The sequence below is a fragment of the Taudactylus pleione genome, unplaced genomic scaffold, assembly GCF_031769625.1.
Source record: "Taudactylus pleione unplaced genomic scaffold, aTauple2 ptg000403l, whole genome shotgun sequence".
Taxonomy (NCBI): domain Eukaryota; kingdom Metazoa; phylum Chordata; class Amphibia; order Anura; family Myobatrachidae; genus Taudactylus; species Taudactylus pleione.
The window spans coordinates 2,736,326-2,763,986 of record NW_028284805.1 but is presented as its reverse complement, the minus strand read 5'-3'; the positions used below and the strand labels follow the sequence as shown (position 1 = coordinate 2,763,986).

Here is a 27,661-nt window from a genome sequence, read left to right as displayed (position 1 = left end):
CGATGATATCAGTTCTTCTCTACCTACTACATCAGACACTATGGGAGCCATGGAGAAACACGTTCCTGCACATGTATTATTATGCTGCCCGAAGATATCAGTTCTTCTCTATCTACTACATCAGACACTATGGGAGCCATGGAGAAACACGTTCCTGCACATGTATTATTATGCTGCCCGATGATATCAGTTCTTCTCTACCTACTACATCAGACACTATGGGAGCCATGGAGAAACACATTCCTGCACATGTATTATTACACTGCCCGATGATATCAGTTCTTCTCTACCTACTACATCAGACACTATGGGAGCCATGGAGAAACACGTTCCTGCACATGTATTATTACACTGCCCGATGAGATCAGTTCTTCTCTACCTACTACATCAGACACTATGGGAGCCATGGAGAAACGTGTTCCTGCACATGTACTATTACACTGCCCGATGATATCAGTTCTTCTCTACCTACTACATCAGACACTATGGGAGCCATGGAGAAACACGTTCCTGCACATGTATTATTACGCTGCCCGATGATATCAGTTCTTCTCTACCTACTACATCAGACACTATGGGAGCCATGGAGAAACGCGTTCCTGCACATGTACTATTACACTGCCCGATGATATCAGTTCTTCTCTACCTACTACATCAGACACTATGGGAGCCATGGAGAAACACGTTCCTGCACATGTATTATTACGCTGCCCGATGATATCAGTTCTTCTCTACCTACTACATCAGACACTATGGGAGCCATGGAGAAACACGTTCCTGCACATGTATTATTACGCTTCCCGATGATATAAGTTCTTCTCTACCTACTACATCAGACACTATGGGAGCCATGGAGAAACGCGTTCCTGCACATGTATTATTATGCTCACCGATGATATCAGTTCTTCTCTACCTACTAAATCAGGCATTAAGGGAGCCATGGAGAACCACGTTCCTGCACATGTATTATATTACACTGCCCGATGATATCAGTTCTTCTCTACCTACTACATCAGACACTATGGGAGCCATGGAGCACTACGTTCCTGCACATGTATTATTACACTGCCCGATGAGATCAGTTCTTCTCTTCCTACTACATCAGACACTATGGGAGCCATGGAGAAACAAGTTCCAGCACATGTATTATTACGCTGCCCGATGAGATCAGTTCTTCTCTTCCTACTACATCAGACACTATGGGAGCCATGGAGAAACACGTTCCAGCACATGTATTATTACGCTGCCCAATGATATCAGTTCTTCTCTACCTACTACATCAGACACTATGGGAGCCATGGAGAAACGCGTTCCTGCACATGTATTATTACGCTGACCGATGATATCAGTTCTTTTCTACCTACTACATCAGACACTATGGGAGCCATGGAGAACCACGTTCCTGCACATGTATTATTATGCTGCCCGAAGATATCAGTTCTTCTCTATCTACTACATCAGACACTATGGGAGCCATGGAGAAACATGTTCCTGCACATGTATTATTACACTGCCCGATGATATCAGTTCTTCTCTACCTACTACATCAGACACTATGGGAGCCATGGAGAACCACGTTCCTGCACATGTATTATATTACACTGCCCGATGATATCAGTTCTTCTCTACCTACTACATCAGACACTATGGGAGCCATGGAGCACTACGTTCCTGCACATGTATTATTACACTGCCCGATGATATCAGTTCTTCTCTACCTACTACATCAGACACTATGGGAGCCATGGAGAACCACGTTCCTGCACATGTATTATTACACTGCCCGATGATATCAGTTCTTCTCTACCTACTACATCAGACACTATGAGAGCCATGGAGAAACACGTTCCTGCACATGTATTATTACACTGCCCGATGATACCAGTTCTTCTCTACCTACTACATCAGACACTATGGGAGCCATGGAGATACACGTTCCTGCACATGTATTATTACGCTGCCCGATGATATAAGTTCTTCTCTACCTACTACATCAGACACTAAGGGAGCCATGGAGAAACACATTCCTGCACATGTATTATTACGCTGCCCGATGATATAAGTTCTTCTCTACCTACTACATCAGACACTAAGGGAGCCATGGAGAAACACATTCCTGCACATGTATTATTACACTGCCCGATGAGATCAGTTCTTCTCTACCTACTACATCAGACACTATGAGAGCCATGGAGAGACACATTCCTGCACATGTATTATTACACTGCCCGATGAGATCAGTTCTTCTCTACCTACTACATCAGACACTATGAGAGCCATGGAGAAACACGTTCCTGCACATGTATTATTACACTGCCCGATGATACCAGTTCTTCTCTACCTACTACATCAGACACTATGGGAGCCATGGAGAAACACGTTCCTGCACATGTATTATTACGCTGCCCGATGATATCAGTTCTTCTCTACCTACTACATCAGACACTATGGGAGCCATGGAGAAACACGTTCCTGCACATGTATTAGTACGCTGCCCGATGAGATCAGTTCTTCTCTTCCTACTACATCAGACACTATGGGAGCCATGGAGAAACACGTTCCTGCACATGTATTATTACACTGCCCGATGAGATCAGTTCTTCTCTACCTACTACATCAGACACTATGGGAGCCATGGAGAAACGCGTTCCTGCACATGTATTATTACACTGCCCGATGATATCAGTTCTTCTCTACCTACTACATCAGACACTATGGGAGCTATAGAGAAAAGCGTTCCTGCACATGTATTATTACACTGCCTGATGATACCAGTTCTTCTGTACCTACTACATCAGACACTATGGGAGCCATGGAGAAACACGTTCCTGCACATGTATTATTATGCTGCCCGAAGATATCAGTTCTTCTCTACCTACTACATCAGACACTATGGGAGCCATGGAGAAACACGTTCCTGCACATGTATTATTATGCTGCCCGATGATATAAGTGCTTCTCTACCTACTACATCAGACACTATGGGAGCCATGGAGAAACGCGTTCCTGCACATGTATTATTATGCTCACCGATGATATCAGTTCTTCTCTACCTACTAAATCAGGCATTAAGGGAGCCATGGAGAAACACGTTCCTGCACATGTATTATTACACTGCCCGATGATATCAGTTCTTCTCTACCTACTACATCAGACACTATGGGAGCCATGGAGAACCACGTTCCTGCACATGTATTATTACACTGCCCGATGATATCAGTTCTTCTCTACCTACTACATCAGACACTATGGGAGCCATGGAGAAACACATTCCTGCACATGTATTATTACACTGCCCAATGATATCAGTTCTTCTCTACCTACTACATCAGACACTATGGGAGCCATGGAGAACCACGTTCCTGCACATGTATTATATTACACTGCCCGATGATATCAGTTCTTCTCTACCTACTACATCAGACACTATGGGAGCCATGGAGAAACACATTCCTGCACATGTATTATTACACTGCCCGATGATATCAGTTCTTCTCTAACTACTACATCAGACACTATGGGAGCCATGGAGAAACACATTCCTGCACATGTATTATTACACTGCCCGATGATATCAGTTCTTCTCTACCTACTACATCAGACACTATGGGAGCCATGGAGAACGACATTCCTTCACATGTATTATATTACACTGCCCGATGATATCAGTTCTTCTCTACCTACTACATCAGACACTATGGGAGCCATGGAGAACCACGTTCCTGCACATGTATTATTACACTGCCCGATGATATCAGTTCTTCTCTACCTACTACATCAGACACTATGGGAGCCATGGAGAACCACGTTCCTGCACATGTATTATTACACTGCCCGATGATATCAGTTCTTCTCTACCTACTACATCAGGCACTATGAGAGCCATGGAGAAACACGTTCCTGCACATGTATTATTACACTGCCCGATGATACCAGTTCTTCTCTACCTACTACATCAGACACTATGGGAGCCATGGAGATACACGTTCCTGCACATGTATTATTACGCTGCCCGATGATATAAGTTCTTCTCTACCTACTACTTCAGACACTATGGGAGCCATGGAGAAACCCGTTCCTGCACATGTATTATTACACTGCCCGATGAGATCAGTTCTTCTCTACCTACTACATCAGACACTATGAGAGCCATGGAGAAACACATTCCTGCACATGTATTATTACACTGCCCGATGAGATCAGTTCTTCTCTACCTACTACATCAGACACTATGAGAGCCATGGAGAAACACATTCCTGCACATGTATTATTATACTGCCCGATGAGATCAGTTCTTCTCTACCTACTACATCAGACACTATGAGAGCCATGGAGAAACACGTTCCTGCACATGTATTATTACACTGCCCGATGATACCAGTTCTTCTCTACCTACTACATCAGACACTATGGGAGCCATGGAGAAACACGTTCCTGCACATGTATTATTACGCTGCCCGATGATACCAGTTCTTCTCTACCTACTACATCAGACACTATGGGAGCCATGGAGATACACGTTCCTGCACATGTATTATTACGCTGCCCGATGATATAAGTTCTTCTCTACCTACTACTTCAGACACTATGGGAGCCATGGAGAAACACGTTCCTGCACATGTATTATTACACTGCCCGATGAGATCAGTTCTTCTCTACCTACTACATCAGACACTATGAGAGCCATGGAGAAACACATTCCTGCACATGTATTATTACACTGCCCGATGAGATCAGTTCTTCTCTACCTACTACATCAGACACTATGAGAGCCATGGAGAAACACATTCCTGCACATGTATTATTACACTGCCCGATGAGATCAGTTCTTCTCTACCTACTACATCAGACACTATGAGAGCCATGGAGAAACACGTTCCTGCACATGTATTATTACACTGCCCGATGATACCAGTTCTTCTCTACCTACTACATCAGACACTATGGGAGCCATGGAGAAACACGTTCCTGCACATGTATTATTACGCTGCCCGATGATATAAGTTCTTCTCTACCTACTACATCAGACACTATGGGAGCCATGGAGAAACATATTCCTGCACATGTATTATTACACTGCCTGATGATACCAGTTCTTCTCTACCTACTACATCAGACACTATGGGAGCCATGGAGAAACACGTTCCTGCACATGTATTATTACACTGCACGATGATACCAGTTCTTCTCTACCTACTACATCAGACACTATGGGAGCCATGGAGAAACACATTCCTGCACATGTATCATTACACTGCCCGATGAGATCAGTTCTTCTCTACCTACTACATCAGACACTATGGGAGCCATGGAGAACCACGTTCCTGCACATGTATTATTACACTGCCCGATGATATCAGTTCTTCTCTACCTACTACATCAGACACTATGGGAGCCTTGGAGAACCACGTTCCTGCACATGTATTATTACACTGCCCGATGATATCAGTTCTTCTCTACCTACTACATCAGACACTATGGGAGCCATGGAGAAACACGTTCCTGCACATGTATTATTACACTGCCCGATGATATCAGTTCTTCTCTACCTACTACATCAGACACTATGGGAGCCATGGAGAAACACGTTCCTGCACATGTATTATTACACTGCCCGATGATATCAGTTCTTCTCTACCTACTACATCAGACACTATGGGAGCCATGGAGAAACATGTTCCTGCACATGTATTATTACACTGCCCGATGAGATCAGTTCTTTTCTACCTACTACATCAGACACTATGGGAGCCATGGAGAAACACGTTCCTGCACATGTATTATTATGCTGCCCGATGATACCAGTTCTTCTCTACCTACTACATCAGACACTATGGGAGCCATGGAGAAACACGTTCCTGCACATGTATTATTACGCTGCCCGATGAGATCAGTTCTTCTCTACCTACTACATCAGACACTATGGGAGCCATGGAGAAACACGTTCCTGCACATGTATTAGTACACTGCCCGATGAGATCTGTTCTTCTCTACCTACTACATCAGACACTATGGGAGCCATGGAGAAACGCGTTCCTGCACATGTATTATTACACTGCCCGATGAGATCAGTTCTTCTCTACCTACTACATCAGACACTATGGGAGCCATGGAGAAACACGTTCCTGCACATGTATTATTACGCTGCCCGATGATACCAGTTCTTCTCTACCTACTACATCAGACACTATGGGAGCCATGGAGAAACACGTTCCTGCACATGTATTATTACGCTGCCCGATGAGATCAGTTCTTCTCTACCTACTACATCAGACACTATTGGAGCCATGGAGAAACACGTTCCTGCACATGTATTAGTACACTGCCCGATGAGATCTGTTCTTCTCTACCTACTACATCAGACACTATGGGAGCCATGGAGAAACGCGTTCCTGCACATGTATTATTACACTGCCCGATGAGATCAGTTCTTCTCTACCTACTACATCAGACACTATGGGAGCCATGGAGAAACACGTTCCTGCACATGTATTATTACACTGCCCGATGATACCAGTTCTTCTCTACCTACTACATCAGACACTATGGGAGCCATGGAGAAACACGTTCCTGCACATGTATTATTACACTGCCCGATGAGATCAGTTCTTCTCTACCTACTACATCAGACACTATGGGAGCCATGGAGAAACACGTTCCTGCACATGTATTATTACACTGCCCGATGATACCAGTGTTCTTCTCTACCTACTACATCAGACACTATGGGAGCCATGGAGAACCACGTTCCTGCACATGTATTATTACACTGCCTGATGATATCAGTTCTTCTCTACCTACTACATCAGACACTATGGGACCCATGGAGAAACACGTTCCTGCACATGTATTATTACGCTGCCTGATGATACCAGTTCTTCTCTACCTACTACATCAGACACTATGGGAGCCATGGAGAAACGAATTCCTACACCTGTATTATTACACTGCCCGATGAGATCAGTTCTTCTCTACTTACTACATCAGACACTATGGGAGCCATGGAGAAACACGTTCCTGCACATGTATTATTACACTGCCCGATGATATCAGTTCTTCTCTTCCTACTACATCAGACACTATGGGAGCTATGGAGAAACGCGTTTCCTGCACATGTATTATTACACTGCCCGATGAGATCAGTTCTTCTCTACCTACTACATCAGACACTATGGGAGCCATGGAGAACGACATTCCTTCACATGTATTATATTACACTGCCCGATGATATCAGTTCTTCTCTACCTACTACATCAGACACTATGGGAGCCATGGAGAACCACGTTCCTGCACATGTATTATTACACTGCCCGATGATATCAGTTCTTCTCTACCTACTACATCAGACACTATGGGAGCCATGGAGAACCACGTTCCTGCACATGTATTATTACACTGCCCGATGATATCAGTTCTTCTCTACCTACTACATCAGACACTATGGGAGCCATGGAGAAACACGTTCCTGCACATGTATTATTATGCTGCCCGATGATATAAGTTCTTCTCTACCTACTACTTCAGACACTATGGGAGCCATGGAGAAACACGTTCCTGCACATGTATTATTACACTGCCCGATGAGATCAGTTCTTCTCTACCTACTACATCAGACACTATGAGAGCCATGGAGAAACACATTCCTGCACATGTATTATTACACTGCCCGATGAGATCAGTTCTTCTCTACCTACTACATCAGACACTATGAGAGCCATGGAGAAACACATTCCTGCACATGTATTATTATACTGCCCGATGAGATCAGTTCTTCTCTACCTACTACATCAGACACTATGAGAGCCATGGAGAAACACGTTCCTGCACATGTATTATTACACTGCCCGATGATACCAGTTCTTCTCTACCTACTACATCAGACACTATGGGAGCCATGGAGAAACACGTTCCTGCACATGTATTATTACGCTGCCCGATGATACCAGTTCTTCTCTACCTACTACATCAGACACTATGGGAGCCATGGAGATACACGTTCCTGCACATGTATTATTACGCTGCCCGATGATATAAGTTCTTCTCTACCTACTACTTCAGACACTATGGGAGCCATGGAGAAACACGTTCCTGCACATGTATTATTACACTGCCCGATGAGATCAGTTCTTCTCTACCTACTACATCAGACACTATGAGAGCCATGGAGAAACACATTCCTGCACATGTATTATTACACTGCCCGATGAGATCAGTTCTTCTCTACCTACTACTTCAGACACTATGAGAGCCATGGAGAAACACATTCCTGCACATGTATTATTACACTGCCCGATGAGATCAGTTCTTCTCTACCTACTACATCAGACACTATGAGAGCCATGGAGAAACACGTTCCTGCACATGTATTATTACACTGCCCGATGATACCAGTTCTTCTCTACCTACTACATCAGACACTATGGGAGCCATGGAGAAACACGTTCCTGCACATGTATTATTACGCTGCCCGATGATATAAGTTCTTCTCTACCTACTACATCAGACACTATGGGAGCCATGGAGAAACATATTCCTGCACATGTATTATTACACTGCCTGATGATACCAGTTCTTCTCTACCTACTACATCAGACACTATGGGAGCCATGGAGAAACACGTTCCTGCACATGTATTATTACACTGCACGATGATACCAGTTCTTCTCTACCTACTACATCAGACACTATGGGAGCCATGGAGAAACACATTCCTGCACATGTATCATTACACTGCCCGATGAGATCAGTTCTTCTCTACCTACTACATCAGACACTATGGGAGCCATGGAGAACCACGTTCCTGCACATGTATTATTACACTGCCCGATGATATCAGTTCTTCTCTACCTACTACATCAGACACTATGGGAGCCTTGGAGAACCACGTTCCTGCACATGTATTATTACACTGCCCGATGATATCAGTTCTTCTCTACCTACTACATCAGACACTATGGGAGCCATGGAGAAACACGTTCCTGCACATGTATTATTACACTGCCCGATGATATCAGTTCTTCTCTACCTACTACATCAGACACTATGGGAGCCATGGAGAAACACGTTCCTGCACATGTATTATTACACTGCCCGATGATATCAGTTCTTCTCTACCTACTACATCAGACACTATGGGAGCCATGGAGAAACATGTTCCTGCACATGTATTATTACACTGCCCGATGAGATCAGTTCTTCTCTACCTACTACATCAGACACTATGGGAGCCATGGAGAAACACGTTCCTGCACATGTATTATTATGCTGCCCGATGATACCAGTTCTTCTCTACCTACTACATCAGACACTATGGGAGCCATGGAGAAACACGTTCCTGCACATGTATTATTACGCTGCCCGATGAGATCAGTTCTTCTCTACCTACTACATCAGACACTATGGGAGCCATGGAGAAACACGTTCCTGCACATGTATTAGTACACTGCCCGATGAGATCTGTTCTTCTCTACCTACTACATCAGACACTATGGGAGCCATGGAGAAACGCATTCCTGCACATGTATTATTACACTGCCCGATGAGATCAGTTCTTCTCTACCTACTACATCAGACACTATGGGAGCCATGGAGAAACACGTTCCTGCACATGTATTATTACGCTGCCCGATGATACCAGTTCTTCTCTACCTACTACATCAGACACTATGGGAGCCATGGAGAAACACGTTCCTGCACATGTATTATTACACTGCCCGATGATATCAGTTCTTCTCTACCTACTACATCAGACACTATGGGAGCCATGGAGAAACATGTTCCTGCACATGTATTATTACACTGCCCGATGAGATCAGTTCTTCTCTACCTACTACATCAGACACTATGGGAGCCATGGAGAAACACGTTCCTGCACATGTATTAGTACACTGCCCGATGAGATCTGTTCTTCTCTACCTACTACATCAGACACTATGGGAGCCATGGAGAAACGCGTTCCTGCACATGTATTATTACACTGCCCGATGAGATCAGTTCTTCTCTACCTACTACATCAGACACTATGGGAGCCATGGAGAAACACGTTCCTGCACATGTATTATTACACTGCCCGATGATACCAGTTCTTCTCTACCTACTGCATCAGACACTATGGGAGCCATGGAGAAACACGTTCCTGCACATGTATTATTACACTGCCCGATGAGATCAGTTCTTCTCTACCTACTACATCAGACACTATGGGAGCCATGGAGAAACACGTTCCTGCACATGTATTATTACACTGCCCGATGATACCAGTGTTCTTCTCTACCTACTACATCAGACACTATGGGAGCCATGGAGAACCACGTTCCTGCACATGTATTATTACACTGCCTGATGATATCAGTTCTTCTCTACCTACTACATCAGACACTATGGGACCCATGGAGAAACACGTTCCTGCACATGTATTATTACGCTGCCTGATGATACCAGTTCTTCTCTACCTACTACATCAGACACTATGGGAGCCATGGAGAAACGAATTCCTACACCTGTATTATTACACTGCCCGATGAGATCAGTTCTTCTCTACTTACTACATCAGACACTATGGGAGCCATGGAGAAACACGTTCCTGCACATGTATTATTACACTGCCCGATGATATCAGTTCTTCTCTACCTACTACATCAGACACTATGGGAGCTATGGAGAAACGCGTTTCCTGCACATGTATTATTACACTGCCCGATGAGATCAGTTCTTCTCTACCTACTACATCAGACACTATGGGACCCATGGAGAAACACGTTCCTGCACATGTATTATTACGCTGCCTGATGATACCAGTTCTTCTCTACCTACTACATCAGACACTATGGGAGCCATGGAGAAACGCATTCCTACACCTGTATTATTACACTGCCCGTTGAGATCAGTTCTTCTCTACCTACTACATCAGACACTATGGGAGCCATGGAGAAACACGTTCCTGCACATGTATTATTACACTGCCCGATGATATCAGTTCTTCTCTACCTACTACATCAGACACTATGGGAGCTATGGAGAAACGCGTTTCCTGCACATGTATTATTACACTGCCCGATGAGATCAGTTCTTCTCTACCTACTACATCAGACACTATGGGAGCCATGGAGAAACACGTTTCCTGCACATGTATTATTACACTGCCCGATGATATCAGTTCTTCTCTACCTACTACATCAGACACTATGGGAGCCATGGAGAAACACGTTCCTGCACATGTATTATTACACTGCCCGATGAGATCAGTTCTTCTCTACCTACTACATCAGACACTATGGGAGCCATGGAGAAACACGTTCCTGCACATGTATTATTACACTGCCCGATGATACCAGTTCTTCTCTACCTACTACATCAGACACTATGGGAGCCATGGAGAACCACGTTCCTGCACATGTATTATTACACTGCCCGATGATATCAGTTCTTCTCTACCTACTACATCAGACACTATGGGACCCATGGAGAAACATATTCCTGCACATGTATTATTACGCTGCCTGATGATACCAGTTCTTCTCTACCTACTACATCAGACACTATGGGAGCCATGGAGAAACGAATTCCTACACCTGTATTATTACACTGCCCGATGAGATCAGTTCTTCGCTACTTACTACATCAGACACTATGGGAGCCATGGAGAAACACGTTCCTGCACATGTATTATTACACTGCCCGATGATATCAGTCCTTCTCTACCTACTACATCAGACACTATGAGAGCTATGGAGAAACGCGTTTCCTGCACATGTATTATTACACTGCCCGATGAGATCAGTTCTTCTCTACCTACTACATCAGACACTATGGGACCCATGGAGAACCACGTTCCTGCACATGTATTATTACACTGCCCGATGATTATAAGTGGAAGACTGTTGGATTCGTAATGAGTCTTCACCAGTGCAGAGTGGGGAGATAATGACAGGACTCTTTTCATACATTACAGTGACAATTAGGGATATATATTGTGATCATACAAAGATGAATTTCAGGTATAATGGAGTGCGGAATAATGTGTCTGAGTGTCAGGGATCTGGCGCTATGTTCATTATGAATGATATATAGTACAGTTAAAAGCTAAAGCATGGTTAAAAATGTTTAATACTACTTATTTATACTGCCAGTAGGGAGAGTAATATTGGAAACATACCCGGGCACATCTTGGCAAAAAGAACAGTCAGGTTATTGTTGATGTGCCTTAGGATGATTTATATCTATTATATAATATATTGGCAGAAACAAAGGACAAGCTACAGACAGTAACAGGTCATACTGTGTTGCCTGATGATCAATAAATGTATGGGGAGTGGTTACAGGTATATAAAGAGGTGAATATTGGGGCTAGTAAGTGGAGCTGGAGATCTCTGAAACATCGGTGCTGTGTCCAGTATTCTGTGCTTTGCAGTCACAGGAGAGCCCTCTATGGGTTTGTATTCATTATCATTTCCATCTCAGGTTTTCATATTGTGCTGCACCTGGGTCACGGCCGGTCTGGCCATCAGGGAGATGCCAGAAGGGCCACAACTGGAGAGGTCATCTAGAGACCTGGCCAAGCTACTCTGCCTCCTGGTGCTCTGCTCTGCTGGCATGTTTAGATGGGGTGTGACTTTTTTGCATGGCCACTCCCCATTGATGCAAGGCCACATCCCCTTTCTCCCATGCATGTGTGCACAGGAATAAATGCTCAGGCCTATTTTAAAGCCCAGTCCCTAACTTGGTTATAGTCCATTTGTAAGGAGTGCCTTCCTGTATATTTGGTATAAAATGATAGATAGATAGATAATGTTTGTGAATATAATATATACATGGCTTTAGCTAGTTTTAATACATTTTTCTTTTATAGAGACAAGACCATGCAAGGACCCCACATCATATAGGGCCCATAACACGGAATACATATGATTTATATATGGTTCTAATCCCAACAGCGGCAGCCCGACAGAGGAGGAAATCCTGTTCATCGTTAAGGTAAGTATAACTAATCTAATTCCCCCCCCTAACCATAACCCTCCCTTAGGGGTGCCTAAACCTAACCTCCCCCCCAGTGCCTAACCCTAACTCCCTTCTAAGTGCCTAAACCTAACCCCCCTCCCCCGCTGTCTAAACCTAAGTCTCCTGGGGGGTGACTAACCCTAACCCCCCCTGGGGGTGCCTAACCCTAACCCCCCCTCCTCCTATCCTAAACCTAACCTCCCGGGGGGTGCATAAGTCCCTCCTGGGAGCCCCTAACCTAACTCCCCCCTGTGGCTGTCCGAGCTTGGCGCCCGGCTCACCTTCGATCGGTAAGCCGGGTGTCGGGCTCCAGGTGTAGGTCTAATGACAGGCGTCGGGATTTCGACACCTGTCATTAGTGCCTTGCCAGGATTAGACAGTCGGGAAGACGTCCGCCGGCTTCCCGACTGCTTCCCCTTAACACCCTCTTCCTAGCAGTCATCTCATTGTCTGTTTTTTGCACAGCTGTTTAGTGTAGAGTTTCCCAAACGCAGTCTTCAAGGCACACCAACAGTTCAGGTTTTAGGTATATCCATGGTTGAGCACAGGTGACTTAAGTAGTACCTCAGTCAATTTGATTTACCCACCTGTGCTCAATCATGGATATCTCTAAAACCTGAACTGATGGGTAGCCTTGAGGACCATGTTTGGGAACCTCTGGTTTAGTGATTCATCATCACCTATAACTGCAGTGATAACAGACACTAGGGGGCGCTGCAGGGTGTTTGTAGTAATCAGTCATTTAGGTAATCTGGTGTAATCAATATCATATTTATTGGTTATACCCCTATAATTATTGTTTTATTGTGAATATATTGATTCATAATTGTAAATAATGTGACAAATATATTATTTATAACCCATTGTATTGTTTGAACCAAACATATAGGTAGTGATCTAGCAAGCTAGACAGCTCACGAATATGGAGTCAAGTGAGATACCTGGCCATGGGGTTGGGAGTACAGACTGAGGTTTGTAAACATCTAGGCCCGGAAGGAGATCCTACATTAACAACTGGGAAAGGACAGGAAAATTGGAATAAGAGAGCTTTTAGAATTGAGTTTTAGATTAGATGTTGCCCATAGCAACCAATCAAATTCTACTTAACATTAAACTAGCACCTTCTAGAAGATAATAGCTAGAATCTGATTGGTTGCTATGGGCAACATCTCTTCTAAAACTCACTTCTAAAAACTCTTTCACTTTAGTAAATTTACCCCAAAGTCTCTTCCCGTTGCACAGGTAATAAATGGCTCCTGATGTATGAGATACACCAGAGAGTGTGTGGTAAGGAGACTGGTCAGATCTCTGGGCTGGTAACACACAGTGACATGATGTGAGACGGATAGCAGGAGTATAATAGGGGCTGATGGTTCCTGATGTATGAGATACACCAGAGAGTGTGTGGTAAGGAGACTGGTCAGATCTCTGGGCTGGTAACACACAGTGACATGATGTGAGAGGGATAGCAGGAGTATAATAGGGAATGATGGCTCCTGATGTATGAGATACACCAGAGAGTGTGGGGAGGAGACTGGTCAGATCTCTGGGCTGGTAACACACAGTGACATGATGTGAGGGGAGAGCAAGAGTATAATAGGGGCTGACGGCTCCTGATGTATGAGATACACCAGAGAGTGTGGGGAGGAGACTGGTCAGATCTCTTTGCTAGTAACACACAGTGACATGATGTGAGGGGGAGAGCAGGAGCATAATAGGTGCTGATGGCTCTTGATGTATGAGATACACCAGAGAGTGTGGGGAGAAGACTGGTCAGATCTCTGGGCTGGTAACACACAGTGACATGATGTGAGGGGGAGAGCAGGAGTATAATAGGGGCTGATGGCTCCTGACTCCCTCACTGGGCAGATACATTGTCCTCATTAGTCTGTAGCGACAGAGGAGGGTGTAGGATAAGAGATTGCTGTAGTGACAGAGGAGGGTGTAGGATAAGAGATGGCTGCAGTGACAAAGGAGGATGTAGGATAAGAGATTGCTGTAGTGACAGGAGGGTGTAGGATAAGAGAGTGCTGTAGTGACAGGAGGGTGTAGGATAAGAGAGTGCTGTAGTGACAGAGGAGGGTGCAGGATAAGAGATTCCTGTAGTGACAGAGGAGAGTGTAGGATAAGAGATTGCTGTAGTAGTGACAGAGGAGAGTGTAGGATAAGAGAGTGCTGTAGTGACAGAGGAGGGTGTAGGATAAGAGATTGCTGTAGTGACAGAGGAAGGTGTAGGATAAGAGATTGCTGTAGTGACAGAGGAGGGTGTAGGATAAGAGATGGCTGTAGTGACAGAGGAGGGTGTAGGATAAGAGATGGCTGTAGTGACAGAGGAGGGTGTAGGATAAGAGATGGCTGTAGTGACAGAGGAGGGTGTAGGATAAGAGATGGCTGTAGTGACAGAGGAGGGTGTAGGATAAGAGATGGCTGTAGTGACAGAGGAGGGTGTAGGATAAGAGACGGCTGTAGTGACAGAGGAGGGTGTAGGATAAGAGACGGCTGTAGTGACAGAGGAGTGTGTACGATAAGAGACGGCTGTAGTGACAGAGGAAGGTGTAGGATAAGAGATTGCTGTAGTGACAGAGGAGAGTGTAGGATAAGAGATTGCTGTAGTGACAGAGGAGGGTGTAGGATAAGAGATTGCTGTAGTGACAGAGGAGGGTGTAGGATAAGAGAGTGCTGTAGTGACAGAGGAGAGTGTAGGATAAGAGAGTGCTGTAGTGACAGAGGAGGGTGTAGGATAAGAGATTGCTGTAGTGACAGAGGAAGGTGTAGGATAAGAGATGGCTGTAGTGACAGAGGAGGGTGTAGGATAAGAGATGGCTGTAGTGACAGAGGAGGGTGTAGGATAAGAGATGGCTGTAGTGACAGAGGAGGGTGTAGGATAAGAGATGGCTGTAGTGACAGAGGAGGGTGTAGGATAAGAGATGGCTGTAGTGACAGAGGAGGGTGTAGGATAAGAGATTGCTGTAGTGACAGAGGAGGGTGTAGGATAAGAGATTGCTGTAGTGACAGAGGAGAGTGTAGGATAAGAGATTGCTGTAGTGACAGAGGAGGGTGTAGGATAAGAGATTGCTGTAGTGACAGAGGAGGGTGTAGGATAAGAGAGTGCTGTAGTGACAGAGGAGATTGTAGGATAAGAGAGTGCTGTAGTGACAGAGGAGGGTGTAGGATAAGAGAGTGCTGTAGTGACAGAGGAGGGTGTAGACTAAGAGATGGCTGTAGTGACAGAGGAGGGTGTAGCATAAGAGATGGCTGTAGTGACAGAGGAGAGTGTAGGATAAGAGATTGCTGTAGTGACAGAGGAGGGTGTAGGATAAGAGATTGCTGTAGTGACAGAGGAGGGTGTAGGATAAGAGATTGCTGTAGTGACAGAGGAGGGTGTAGGATAAGAGATTGCTGTAGTGACAGAGGAGGGTGTAGGATAAGAGATTGCTGTAGTGACAGAGGAGGGTGTAGGATAAGAGATTGCTGTAGTGACAGAGGAGGGTGTAGGATAAGAGAGTGCTGTAGTGACAGAGGAGGGTGTAGGATAAGAGATTGCTGTAGTGACAGAGGAGGGTATAGCATAAGAGAGTGCTGTAGTGACAGAGGAGATTGTAGGATAAGAGAGTGCTGTAGTGACAGAGGAGGGTGTAGGATAAGAGAGTGCTGTAGTGACAGAGGAGGGTGTAGACTAAGAGATGGCTGTAGTGACAGAGGAGGGTGTAGGATAAGAGATTGCTGTAGTGACAGAGGAGGGTAAAGGATAAGAGATGGCTGTAGTGACAGAGGAGGGTGTAGGATAAGAGATGGCTGTAGTGACAGAGGAGGGTGTAGGATAAGAGATGGCTGTAGTGACAGAGGAGGGTGTAGGATAAGAGATGGCTGTAGTGACAGAGGAGGGTGTAGGATAAGAGATTGCTGTAGTAGTGACAGAGGAGGGTGTAGGATAAGAGTGTTATGTTCTGGGTTGTTTGTGGACCCGGGGGGGTAGCAGGAGCGATCACAGAAGCAGATTTGAAAATAAAACTAGGATTTTTAATAAGTGCTTGAGCAGACATATAATGTGGCAGTAAATAAACGTCCAGGAATATATAAATGTGCACAAGAGCTCTGTGGTGGGAGTAATGGGTTAATGTCCAAGTAGAAACAATTAGAGCTGTCCAGGTGTGCAGGTAGTGAAACTGAAAATAAACAAGCCAGGTATGCAGGTAGTGAACTGAAGCGCAGGATGTCAGCAGGCTCAGGCACTCAGGTATGGGCAAGGGTGATGGAGGAAGCGGGGTAGTCCAGTGGGAGCTAAGAGCTGACAGGCAGACTGGCAGACAGCGAATTCACAGGAACAGGATAAGCACAGAGAACTCCCTCTCAGCTAGGCTGAGATACACATTGCACTGGCAAAGAAGGAAGGCACTGACCCTTCCTAAATACCCCATGCCGTGCTGTTACTGGCCGGAGGGAACATGTGACTCACCAGGATTGGCCAGCCGCATCACATGGCCAGAAGGCAAGATGGCGGTGCCCATGCCAAATGGAACGGAGACGCTGCCAGGCCTCACCAGCGCAGAGTGACAACAGGGCCGCACAACAATGCGCGCAGCAAAAGCCCCCCGCCAGACACCAGCTCCGCCACCAGACAGCCCGCGCCACAATGACCTCACAGGTAATACCCGCCTAGCGCCATGCTGAAATACCCTGGCCGTGACAAAGAGATTGCTGTAGTGACAGAGGAGGGTGTAGGATAAGAGATTGCTGTAGTGACAGAGGAGGGTGTAGGATAAGAGATGGCTGTAGTGACAGAGGAGGGTGTAGGATAAGAGAGTGCTGTAGTAGTGACAGAGGAGGGTGTAGGATAAGAGATTGCTGTAGTGACAGAGGAAGGTGTAGGATAAGAGATTGCTGTAGTGACAGAGGAGGGTGTAGGATAAGAGACTGCTGTAGTGACAGAGCAGGGTGTAGGATAAGAGACTGCTGAAGTGACAGAGGAGGATGTAGATGTAAGATAAGAGACTGCTGTAGTGACAGAGGAGGATGTAGGATAAGAGATTGCTGTAGTGACAGAGGAGGGTGTAGGATAAGAGATTGCTGTAGTGACAGAGGAAGGTGTAGGATAAGAGATGGCTGTAGTGACAGAGGAGGGTGTAGGATAAGAGATGGCTGTAGTGACAGAGGAGGGTGTAGGATAAGAGATGGCTGTAGTGACAGAGGAGGGTGTAGGATAAGAGATGGCTGTAGTGACAGAGGAGGGTGTAGGATAAGAGATGGCTGTAGTGACAGAGGAGGGTGTAGGATAAGAGACCGCTGTAGTGACAGAGGAGGGTGTAGGATAAGAGACGGCTGTAGTGACAGAGGAGTGTGTACGATAAGAGACAGCTGTAGTGACAGAGGAAGGTGTAGGATAAGAGATTGCTGTAGTGACAGAGGAGAGTGTAGGATAAGAGACTGCTGTAGTGACAGAGGAGGGTGTAGGATAAGAGATTGCTGTAGTGACAGAGGAGGGTGTAGGATAAGAGAGTGCTGTAGTGACAGAGGAGAGTGTAGGATAAGAGAGTGCTGTAGTGACAGAGGAGGGTGTAGGATAAGAGAGTGCTGTAGTGACAGAGGAAGGTGTAGGATAAGAGATTGCTGTAGTGACAGAGGAGGGTGTAGGATAAGAGATGGCTGTAGTGACAGAGGAGGGTGTAGGATAAGAGATGGCTGTAGTGACAGAGGAGGGTGTAGGATAAGAGATGGCTGTAGTGACAGAGGAGGGTGTAGGATAAGAGATGGCTGTAGTGACAGAGGAGGGTGTAGGATAAGAGATGGCTGTAGTGACAGAGGAGGGTGTAGGATAAGAGATGGCTGTAGTGACAGAGGAGGGTGTAGGATAAGAGATTGCTGTAGTGACAGAGGAGAGTGTAGGATAAGAGATTGCTGTAGTGACAGAGGAGGGTGTAGGATAAGAGATTGCTGTAGTGACAGAGGAGGGTGTAGGATAAGAGATTGCTGTAGTGACAGAGGAGGGTGTAGGATAAGAGATTGCTGTAGTGACAGAGGAGAGTGTAGGATAAGAGATTGCTGTAGTGACAGAGGAGGGTGTAGGATAAGAGATTGCTGTAGTGACAGAGGAGGGTGTAGGATAAGAGAGTGCTGTAGTGACAGAGGAGGGTGTAGACTAAGAGATGGCTGTAGTGACAGAGGAGGGTGTAGCATAAGAGATGGCTGTAGTGACAGAGGAGGGTGTAGCATAAGAGATGGCTGTAGTGACAGAGGAGAGTGTAGGATAAGAGATGGCTGTAGTGACAGAGGAGGGTGTAGGATAAGAGATTGCTGTAGTGACAGAGGAGGGTGTAGGATAAGAGATTGCTGTAGTGACAGAGGAGGGTGTAGGATAAGAGATTGCTGTAGTGACAGAGGAGAGTGTAGGATAAGAGATTGCTGTAGTGACAGAGGAGGGTGTAGGATAAGAGATTGCTGTAGTGACAGAGGAGGGTGTAGGATAAGAGAGTGCTGTAGTGACAGAGGAGATTGTAGGATAAGAGAGTGCTGTATTGACAGAGGAGGGTGTAGGATAAGAGAGTGCTGTAGTGACAGAGGAGGGTGTAGACTAAGAGATGGCTGTAGTGACAGAGGAGGGTGTAGGATAAGAGATTGCTGTAGTGACAGAGGAGGGTAAAGGATAAGAGATGGCTGTAGTGACAGAGGAGGGTGTAGGATAAGAGATGGCTGTAGTGACAGAGGTGGGTGTAGGATAAGAGATGGCTGTAGTGACAGAGGAGGGTGTAGGATAAGAGATGGCTGTAGTGACAGAGGAGGGTGTAGGATAAGAGATTGCTGTAGTAGTGACAGAGGAGGGTGTAGGATAAGAGTGTTATGTTCTGGGTTGTTTGTGGACCCGGGGGGGTAGCAGGAGCGATCACAGAAGCAGATTTGAAAATAAAACTAGGATTTTTAATAAGTGCTTGAGCAGACATATAATGTGGCAGTAAATAAACGTCCAGGAATATATAAATGTGCACAAGAGCTCTGTGGTGGGAGTAATGGGTTAATGTCCAAGTAGAAACAATTAGAGCTGTCCAGGTGTGCAGGTAGTGAAACTGAAAATAAACAAGCCAGGTGTGCAGGTAGTGAAACTGAAAATAAACAAGCCAGGTATGCAGGTAGTGAACTGAAGCGCAGGATGTCAGCAGGCTCAGGCACTCAGGTATGGGCAAGGGTGATGGAGGAAGCGGGGTAGTCCAGTGGGAGCTAAGAGCTGACAGGCAGACTGGCAGACAGCGAATTCACAGGAACAGGATAAGCACAGAGAACTCCCTCTCAGCTAGGCTGAGATACACATTGCACTGGCAAAGAAGGAAGGCACTGACCCTTCCTAAATACCCCATGCCGTGCTGTTACTGGCCGGAGGGAACATGTGACTCACCAGGATTGGCCAGCCGCATCACATGGCCAGAAGGCAAGATGGCGGTGCCCATGCCAAACGGAACGGAGACGCTGCCAGGGCTCACCAGTGCAGAGTGACAACAGGGCCGCACAACAATGCGCGCAGCAAAAGCCCCCCGCCAGACACCAGCTCCGCCACCAGACAGCCCGCGCCACAATGACCTCACAGGTAACACCCGCCTAGCGCCATGCTGAAATACCCTGGCCGTGACAAAGAGATTGCTGTAGTGACAGAGGAGGGTGTAGGATAAGAGATTGCTGTAGTGACAGAGGAGGGTGTAGGATAAGAGATGGCTGTAGTGACAGAGGAGGGTGTAGGATAAGAGATGGCTGTAGTGACAGAGGAGGGTGTAGGATAAGAGAGTGCTGTAGTAGTGACAGAGGAGGGTGTAGGATAAGAGATTGCTTTAGTGACAGAGGAAGGTGTAGGATAAGAGATTGCTGTAGTGACAGAGGAGGGTGTAGGATAAGAGACTGCTGTAGTGACAGAGCAGGGTGTAGGATAAGAGACTGCTGAAGTGACAGAGGAGGATGTAGGATAAGAGATTGCTGTAGTGACAGAGGAGGATGTAGATGTAAGATAAGAGACTGCTGTAGTGACAGAGGAGGATGTAGGATAAGAGATTGCTGTAGTGACAGAGGAGGGTGTAGGATAAGAGATTGCTGTAGTGACAGGTGGGTGTAGGATAAGAGATGCTGTAGTGACAGAGGAGAGTGTAGGATAAGAGATGGCTGTAGTGACAGAGGAGGGTGTGGGATAAGAGATGGCTGTAGTGACAGAGGAGAGTGTGGGATAAGAGATGGCTGTAGTGACAGAGGAGGGTGTAGGATAAGAGATGGCTGTAGTGACAGAGGAGGGTGTGGGATAAGAGATGGTTGTAGTGACAGAGGAGGGTGTGGGATAAAAGATGGCTGTAGTGACAGAGGAGAGTGTGGGATAAGAGATGGCTGTAGTGAGGGATAAGAGACGGCTGTAGTGACAGAGGAGGGTGTGGGATAAGAGACGGCTGTAGTGACAGAGGAGGGTGTAGGATAAGAGACGGCTGTAGTGACAGAGGAGTGTGTACGATAAGAGACGGCTGTAGTGACAGAGGAAGGTGTGGGATAAGAGACGGCTGTAGTGACAGAGGAGGGTGTGGGATAAGAGACGGCTGTAGTGACAGAGGAGGGTGTGGGATAAGAGACGGCTGTAGTGACAGAGGAGGGTGTGGGATAAGAGACGGCTGTAGTGACAGAGGAGGGTGTGGGATAAGAGACGGCTGTAGTGACAGAGGAGGGTGTGGGATAAGAGAGTGCTGTAGTGACAGAGGAGGGTGTGGGATAAGAGAGTGCTGTAGTGACAGAGGAGGGTGTGGGATAAGAGAGTGCTGTAGTGACAAAGGAGGGTGTGGGATAAGAGATGGCTGTAGTGACAGAGGAGGGTGTGGGATAAGAGATGGCTGTAGTGACAGAGGAGGGTGTGGGATAAGAGATGGCTGTAGTGACAGAGGAGGGTGTGGGATAAGAGATGGCTGTAGTGACAGAGGAGGGTGTAGGATAAGAGATGGCTGTAGTGACAGAGGAGGGTGTAGGATAAGAGATGGCTGTAGTGACAGAGGAGGGTGTAGGATAAGAGATTGCTGTAGTAGTGACAGAGGAGGGTGTAGGATAAGAGATTGCTGTAGTGACAGAGGAGGGTGTAGGATAAGAGATTGCTGTAGTGACAGAGGAGGGTGTAGGATAAAAGATTGCTGTAGTGACAGAGGAGGGTGTAGGATAAAACATTGCTGTAGTGACAGAGGAGGGTGTAGGATAAGAGATTGCTGTAGTAGTGACAGAGGAGGGTGTAGGATAAGAGATTGCTGTAGTGACAGAGGAGGGTGTAGGATAAGAGATTGCTGTCGTGACAGAGGAGGGTGTAGGATAAGAGATTGCTGTCGTGACAGAGGAAGGTGTAGGATAAGAGATTGCTGTCGTGACAGAGGAGGGTGTAGGATAAGAGATTGCTGTAGTGACAGAGGAGGGTGTAGGATAAGAGATGGCTGTAGTGACAGAGGAGGGTGTAGAATAAGAGATGGCTGTAGTGACAGAGGAGGGTGTAGGATAAGAGATGGCTGTAGTAGTGACAGAGGAGGGTGTAGGATAAGAGATGGCTGTAGTGACAGAGGAGGGTGTAGGATAAGAGATGGCTGTAGTGACAGAGGAGGGTGTAGGATAAGAGAGTGCTGTAGTAGTGACAGAGGAGGGTGTAGGATAAGAGATTGCTGTAGTGACAGAGGAAGGTGTAGGATAAGAGATTGCTGTAGTGACAGAGGAGGGTGTAGGATAAGAGACTGCTGTAGTGACAGAGCAGGGTGTAGGATAAGAGACTGCTGAAGTGACAGAGGAGGATGTAGGATAAGAGATTGCTGTAGTGACAGAGGAGGATGTAGATGTAAGATAAGAGACTGCTGTAGTGACAGAGGAGGATGTAGGATAAGAGATTGCTGTAGTGACAGAGGAGGGTGTAGGATAAGAGATGGCTGTAGTGACAGGTGGGTGTAGGATAAGAGATGCTGTAGTGACAGAGGAGAGTGTAGGATAAGAGATGGCTGTAGTGACAGAGGAGGGTGTGGGATAAGAGATGGCTGTAGTGACAGAGGAGGGTGTAGAATAAGAGATTGCTGTAGTGACAGAGGAGGGTGTAGGATAAGAGATGGCTGTAGTGACAGAGGAGGGTGTAGGATAAGAGATGGCTGTAGTAGTGACAGAGGAGGGTGTAGGATAAGAGATGGCTGTAGTGACAGAGGAGGGTGTAGGATAAGAGATGGCTGTAGTGACAGAGGAGGGTGTAGGATAAGAGAGTGCTGTAGTAGTGACAGAGGAGGGTGTAGGATAAGAGATTGCTGTAGTGACAGAGGAAGGTGTAGGATAAGAGATTGCTGTAGTGACAGAGGAGGGTGTAGGATAAGAGACTGCTGTAGTGACAGAGCAGGGTGTAGGATAAGAGACTGCTGAAGTGACAGAGGAGGATGTAGGATAAGAGATTGCTGTAGTGACAGAGGAGGATGTAGATGTAAGATAAGAGACTGCTGTAGTGACAGAGGAGGATGTAGGATAAGAGATTGCTGTAGTGACAGGTGGGTGTAGGATAAGAGATGCTGTAGTGACAGAGGAGAGTGTAGGATAAGAGATGGCTGTAGTGACAGAGGAGGGTGTGGGATAAGAGATGGCTGTAGTGACAGAGGAGAGTGTGGGATAAGAGATGGCTGTAGTGACAGAGGAGGGTGTAGGATAAGAGATGGCTGTAGTGACAGAGGAGGGTGTGGGATAAGAGATGGTTGTAGTGACAGAGGAGGGTGTGGGATAAGAGATGGCTGTAGTGACAGAGGAGAGTGTGGGATAAGAGATGGCTGTAGTGACAGAGGAGAGTGTAGGATAAGAGATGGCTGTAGTGACAGAGGAGGGTGTAGGATAAGAGATGGCTGTAGTGACAGAGGAGGGTGTAGGATAAGAGATGGCTGTAGTGACAGAGGAGTGTGTACGATAAGAGACGGCTGTAGTGACAGAGGAAGGTGTGGGATAAGAGATGGCTGTAGTGACAGAGGAGGGTGTGGGATAAGAGAGTGCTGTAGTGACAGAGGAGGGTGTGGGATAAGAGAGTGCTGTAGTGACAGAGGAGGGTGTGGGATAAGAGATGGCTGTAGTGACAGAGGAGGGTGTGGGATAAGAGATGGCTGTAGTGACAGAGGAGGGTGTGGGATAAGAGATGGCTGTAGTGACAGAGGAGGGTGTAGGATAAGAGATTGCTCTAGTAGTGACAGAGGAGGGTGTAGAATAAGAGAGTGCTGTAGTGACAGAGGAGGGTGTGGGATAAGAGAGTGCTGTAGTGACAGAGGAGGGTGTGGGATAAGAGAGTGCTGTAGTGACAGAGGAGGGTGTGGGATAAGAGATGGCTGTAGTGACAGAGGAGGGTGTGGGATAAGAGATGGCTGTAGTGACAGAGGAGGGTGTGGGATAAGAGATGGCTGTAGTGACAGAGGAAGGTGTAGGATAAGAGATTTCTCTAGTAGTGACAGAGGAGGGTGTAGGATAAGAGATTGCTGTAGTAGTGACAGAGGAGGGTGTAGGATAAGAGATTGCTGTAGTAGTGGCAGAGGAGGGTGTAGGATAAGAGATTGCTGTAGTGACAGAGGAGGGTGTAGGATAAAAGATTGCTGTAGTGACAGAGGAGGGTGTAGGATAAGAGATTGCTGTAGTGACAGAGGAGGGTGTAGGATAAGAGATGGCTGCAGTGACAGAGGAGGGTGTAGGATAAGAGATGGCTGTAGTGACAGAGGAGGGTGTAGGATAAGAGATTGCTGTAGTAGTGACAGAGGAGGGTGTAGGATAAGAGACTGCTATAGTAGTGACAGAGGAGGGTGTAGGATAAGAGATTGCTGTCGTGACAGAGGAGGGTGTAGGATAAGAGATTGCTGTAGTAGTGACAGAGGAGGGTGTAGGATAAGAGATGGCTGTAGTGACAGAGGAGGGTGTAGGATAAGAGATGGCTGTAGTGACAGAGGAGGGTGTAGGATAAGAGATGGCTGTAGTGACAGAGGAGGGTGTAGGATAAGAGATGCTGTAGTGACAGAGGAGGGTGTAGGATAAGAGATGGCTGTAGTGACAGAGGAGGGTGTAGGATAAGAGATGGCTGTAGTGACAGAGGAGGGTGTAGGATAAGAGATGGCTTTAGTGACAGAGGAGGGTGTAGGATAAGAGATGGCTGTAGTGACAGAGGAGGGTGTAGGGTAAGAGATGGCTGTAGTGACAGAGGAGGGTGTAGGATAAGAGATGGCTGTAGTGACAGAGGAGGGTGTAGGATAAGAGATGGCTGTAATGACAGAGGAGGGTGTAGGATAAGAGATTGCTGTAGTGACAGAGGAGGGTGTAGGATAAGAGAGTGCTGTAGTGACAGAGGAGGGTGTAGGATAAGAGATTGCTGTAGTGACAGAGGAGGGTGTAGGATAAGAGATTGCTGTAGAGACAGAGGAAGGTATAGGATAAGAGAGTGCTGTAGTGACAGAGGAAGGTGTAGGATAAGAGAGTGCTGTAGTGACAGAGGAGGGTGTAGGATAAGAGATTGCTGTAGTGACAGAACAAAGAGAATATGTGACTGTTCTGTACTTAGTGATTATTACTCACCTGTGCTGATAGCTGTAGGGATTTCCTCCTCCTTACACTGCTGATCACCCATCACATACGTCTCTTCTTCTACCATTATGTTTTCTACGTTAATGATTTCTTCAACCTGAATAGCCCATAAAACAATATAAATGACACACATATAATAACTGATTTAATTCTGAGTAAACAGAAGACATCAGTGTATGAGACCCGCACAGCTGTCCTACAGATCATATACTGTAGCGTCACTTTGGTATTGGGAAACTACGCAAATTCCACCTACCTCATAGTCTTGTGGGTTATTGTCCTGAGGACGGGGACATCTCTCTGGGGTATTCCTGTTACTGGCTCCATCTGTAGGACACACACAGTGACTGATTATACTGTATATATGTGATTATCAGATGATGTGTATATAGGTGGCCCCATAGCTGCTCTCTCCATTACAGTAAGTGACAGTCTCCTCTTACCCAGTGATGTGAGGGGCCGGTGATTCTCCATCATCACGTCCTTGTACAGACCCCTGTGTCCTTCTATATACTCCCACTCCTCCATGGAGAAATAGACAGTGACGTCCTCACACCTTATAGGAACCTGACACACACAATGATACAGTCATCACCCAGACACATCCCCTGGTGTTACTGTCTAATGTCCCATTCCCAGCAGTCACCTCTCCAGTCATCACCCAGACACATCCCCTGGTGTTACTGTATAATGTCCCATTCCCAGCAGTCACCTCTCCAGTCATCACCCAGACACATCCCCTGGTGTTACTGTATAATGTCCCATTCCCAGCAGTCACCTCTCCAGTCATCACCCAGACACATCCCCTGGTGTTACTGTATAATGTCCCATTCCCAGCAGTCACCTCTCCAGTCAGCAGCTGAATGATCTTGTTGGTGAGTTCCAGGATCTTCTGGTCATTGTGCCTCTCATGTTTATGTGAGTGAGGTGGAGGCACCATGATGGGGCTCTGGGTCCTGCTCAGTCCTCCTGACACAAGGTGAGGGCTGCTGGGTATTACACAGTCACCAGATGTCTTCTTCACTACTGTATAATCCTGTGTATTGAGAGACATTATTGTATAGACTTTCCCAGAATTACACAGCTCCTCAGTCAGGTCCCTGTGTTAGTAATCGAGATAATAGTGATGTCACTGTGACACTCCCAGACTCCCTCACCTCCCCAGTCAGGTCCCTGTGTTAGTAAAAGAGATAAGAATGATGTCACTGTGACACTCCCAGACTCTCTCACCTCCCCAGTCAGGTCCCTGTGTTAGTAATAGAGATAATAGTGATGTCACTGTGACACTCCCAGACTCCCTCACCTCCCCAGTCAGGTCCCTGTGTTAGTAATAGAGATAAGAGTGATGTCACTGTGACACTCCCAGACTCCATCACCTCCCCAGTCAGGTCCCTGTGTTAGTAAAAGAGATAAGAATGATGTCACTGTGACACTCCCAGACTCCCTCACCTCCCCAGTCAGGTCCCTGTGTTAGTAATAGAGATAATAGTGATGTCACTGTGACACTCCCAGACTCCCTCACCTCCCCAGTCAGGTCCCTGTGTTAGTAATAGAGATAAGAGTGATGTCACTGTGACACTCCCAGTCTCCCTCACCTCCCCCGTCAGGTCCCTGTGTTAGTAATAGAGATAAGAATTATATCACTGTGACACTCCCAGACTCCCTCGCCTCACCAGTCAGGTCCATGTGTTAGTAATAGAGATAATACTGATGTCACTGTGACACTCCCAGACTCCCTCACCTCCCCAGTCAGGTCCCTGTGTTAGTAATAGAGCTAATAGTGATGTAACTGTGACACTCCCAGACTCCCTCACCTCCCCAGTCAGGTCCATGTGTTAGTAATAGAGATAATACTGATGTCACTGTGACACTCCCAGACTCCCTCACCTCCCCAGTCAGGTCCCTGTGTTAGTAATAGAGCTAATAGTGATGTCACTGTGACACTCCCAGACTCTCTCACCTCCCCAGTCAGGTCCCTGTGTTAGTAATAGAGATAATAGTGATGTCACTGTGACACTCCCAGACTCCCTCACCTCCCCAGTCAGGTCCCTGTGTTAGTAATAGAGATAATAGTGATGTCACTGTGACACCCCCAGACTCCCTCACCTCC

At 46.4% G+C, this 27,661-nt stretch overlaps 1 protein-coding gene across 1 annotated transcript in view; it reads right to left on the bottom strand.

Moving 5' to 3' along the window:
- Window positions 1-27,661, bottom strand: part of LOC148506455 (gastrula zinc finger protein XlCGF66.1-like) — a 54,318-nt gene that overhangs the window by 10,982 nt on the left and 15,675 nt on the right. Inside the window, exons 3-5 of the mRNA XM_088446715.1 lie at window positions 26,396-26,587; window positions 25,972-26,118; window positions 25,598-25,648 (exon numbers count right to left, since the gene is read on the bottom strand). Of these exons, the coding sequence (XP_088302841.1) occupies window positions 25,598-25,648; window positions 25,972-26,118; window positions 26,396-26,587 (390 nt within the window). The remainder of the gene's footprint in view (window positions 1-25,597; window positions 25,649-25,971; window positions 26,119-26,395; window positions 26,588-27,661) is intronic.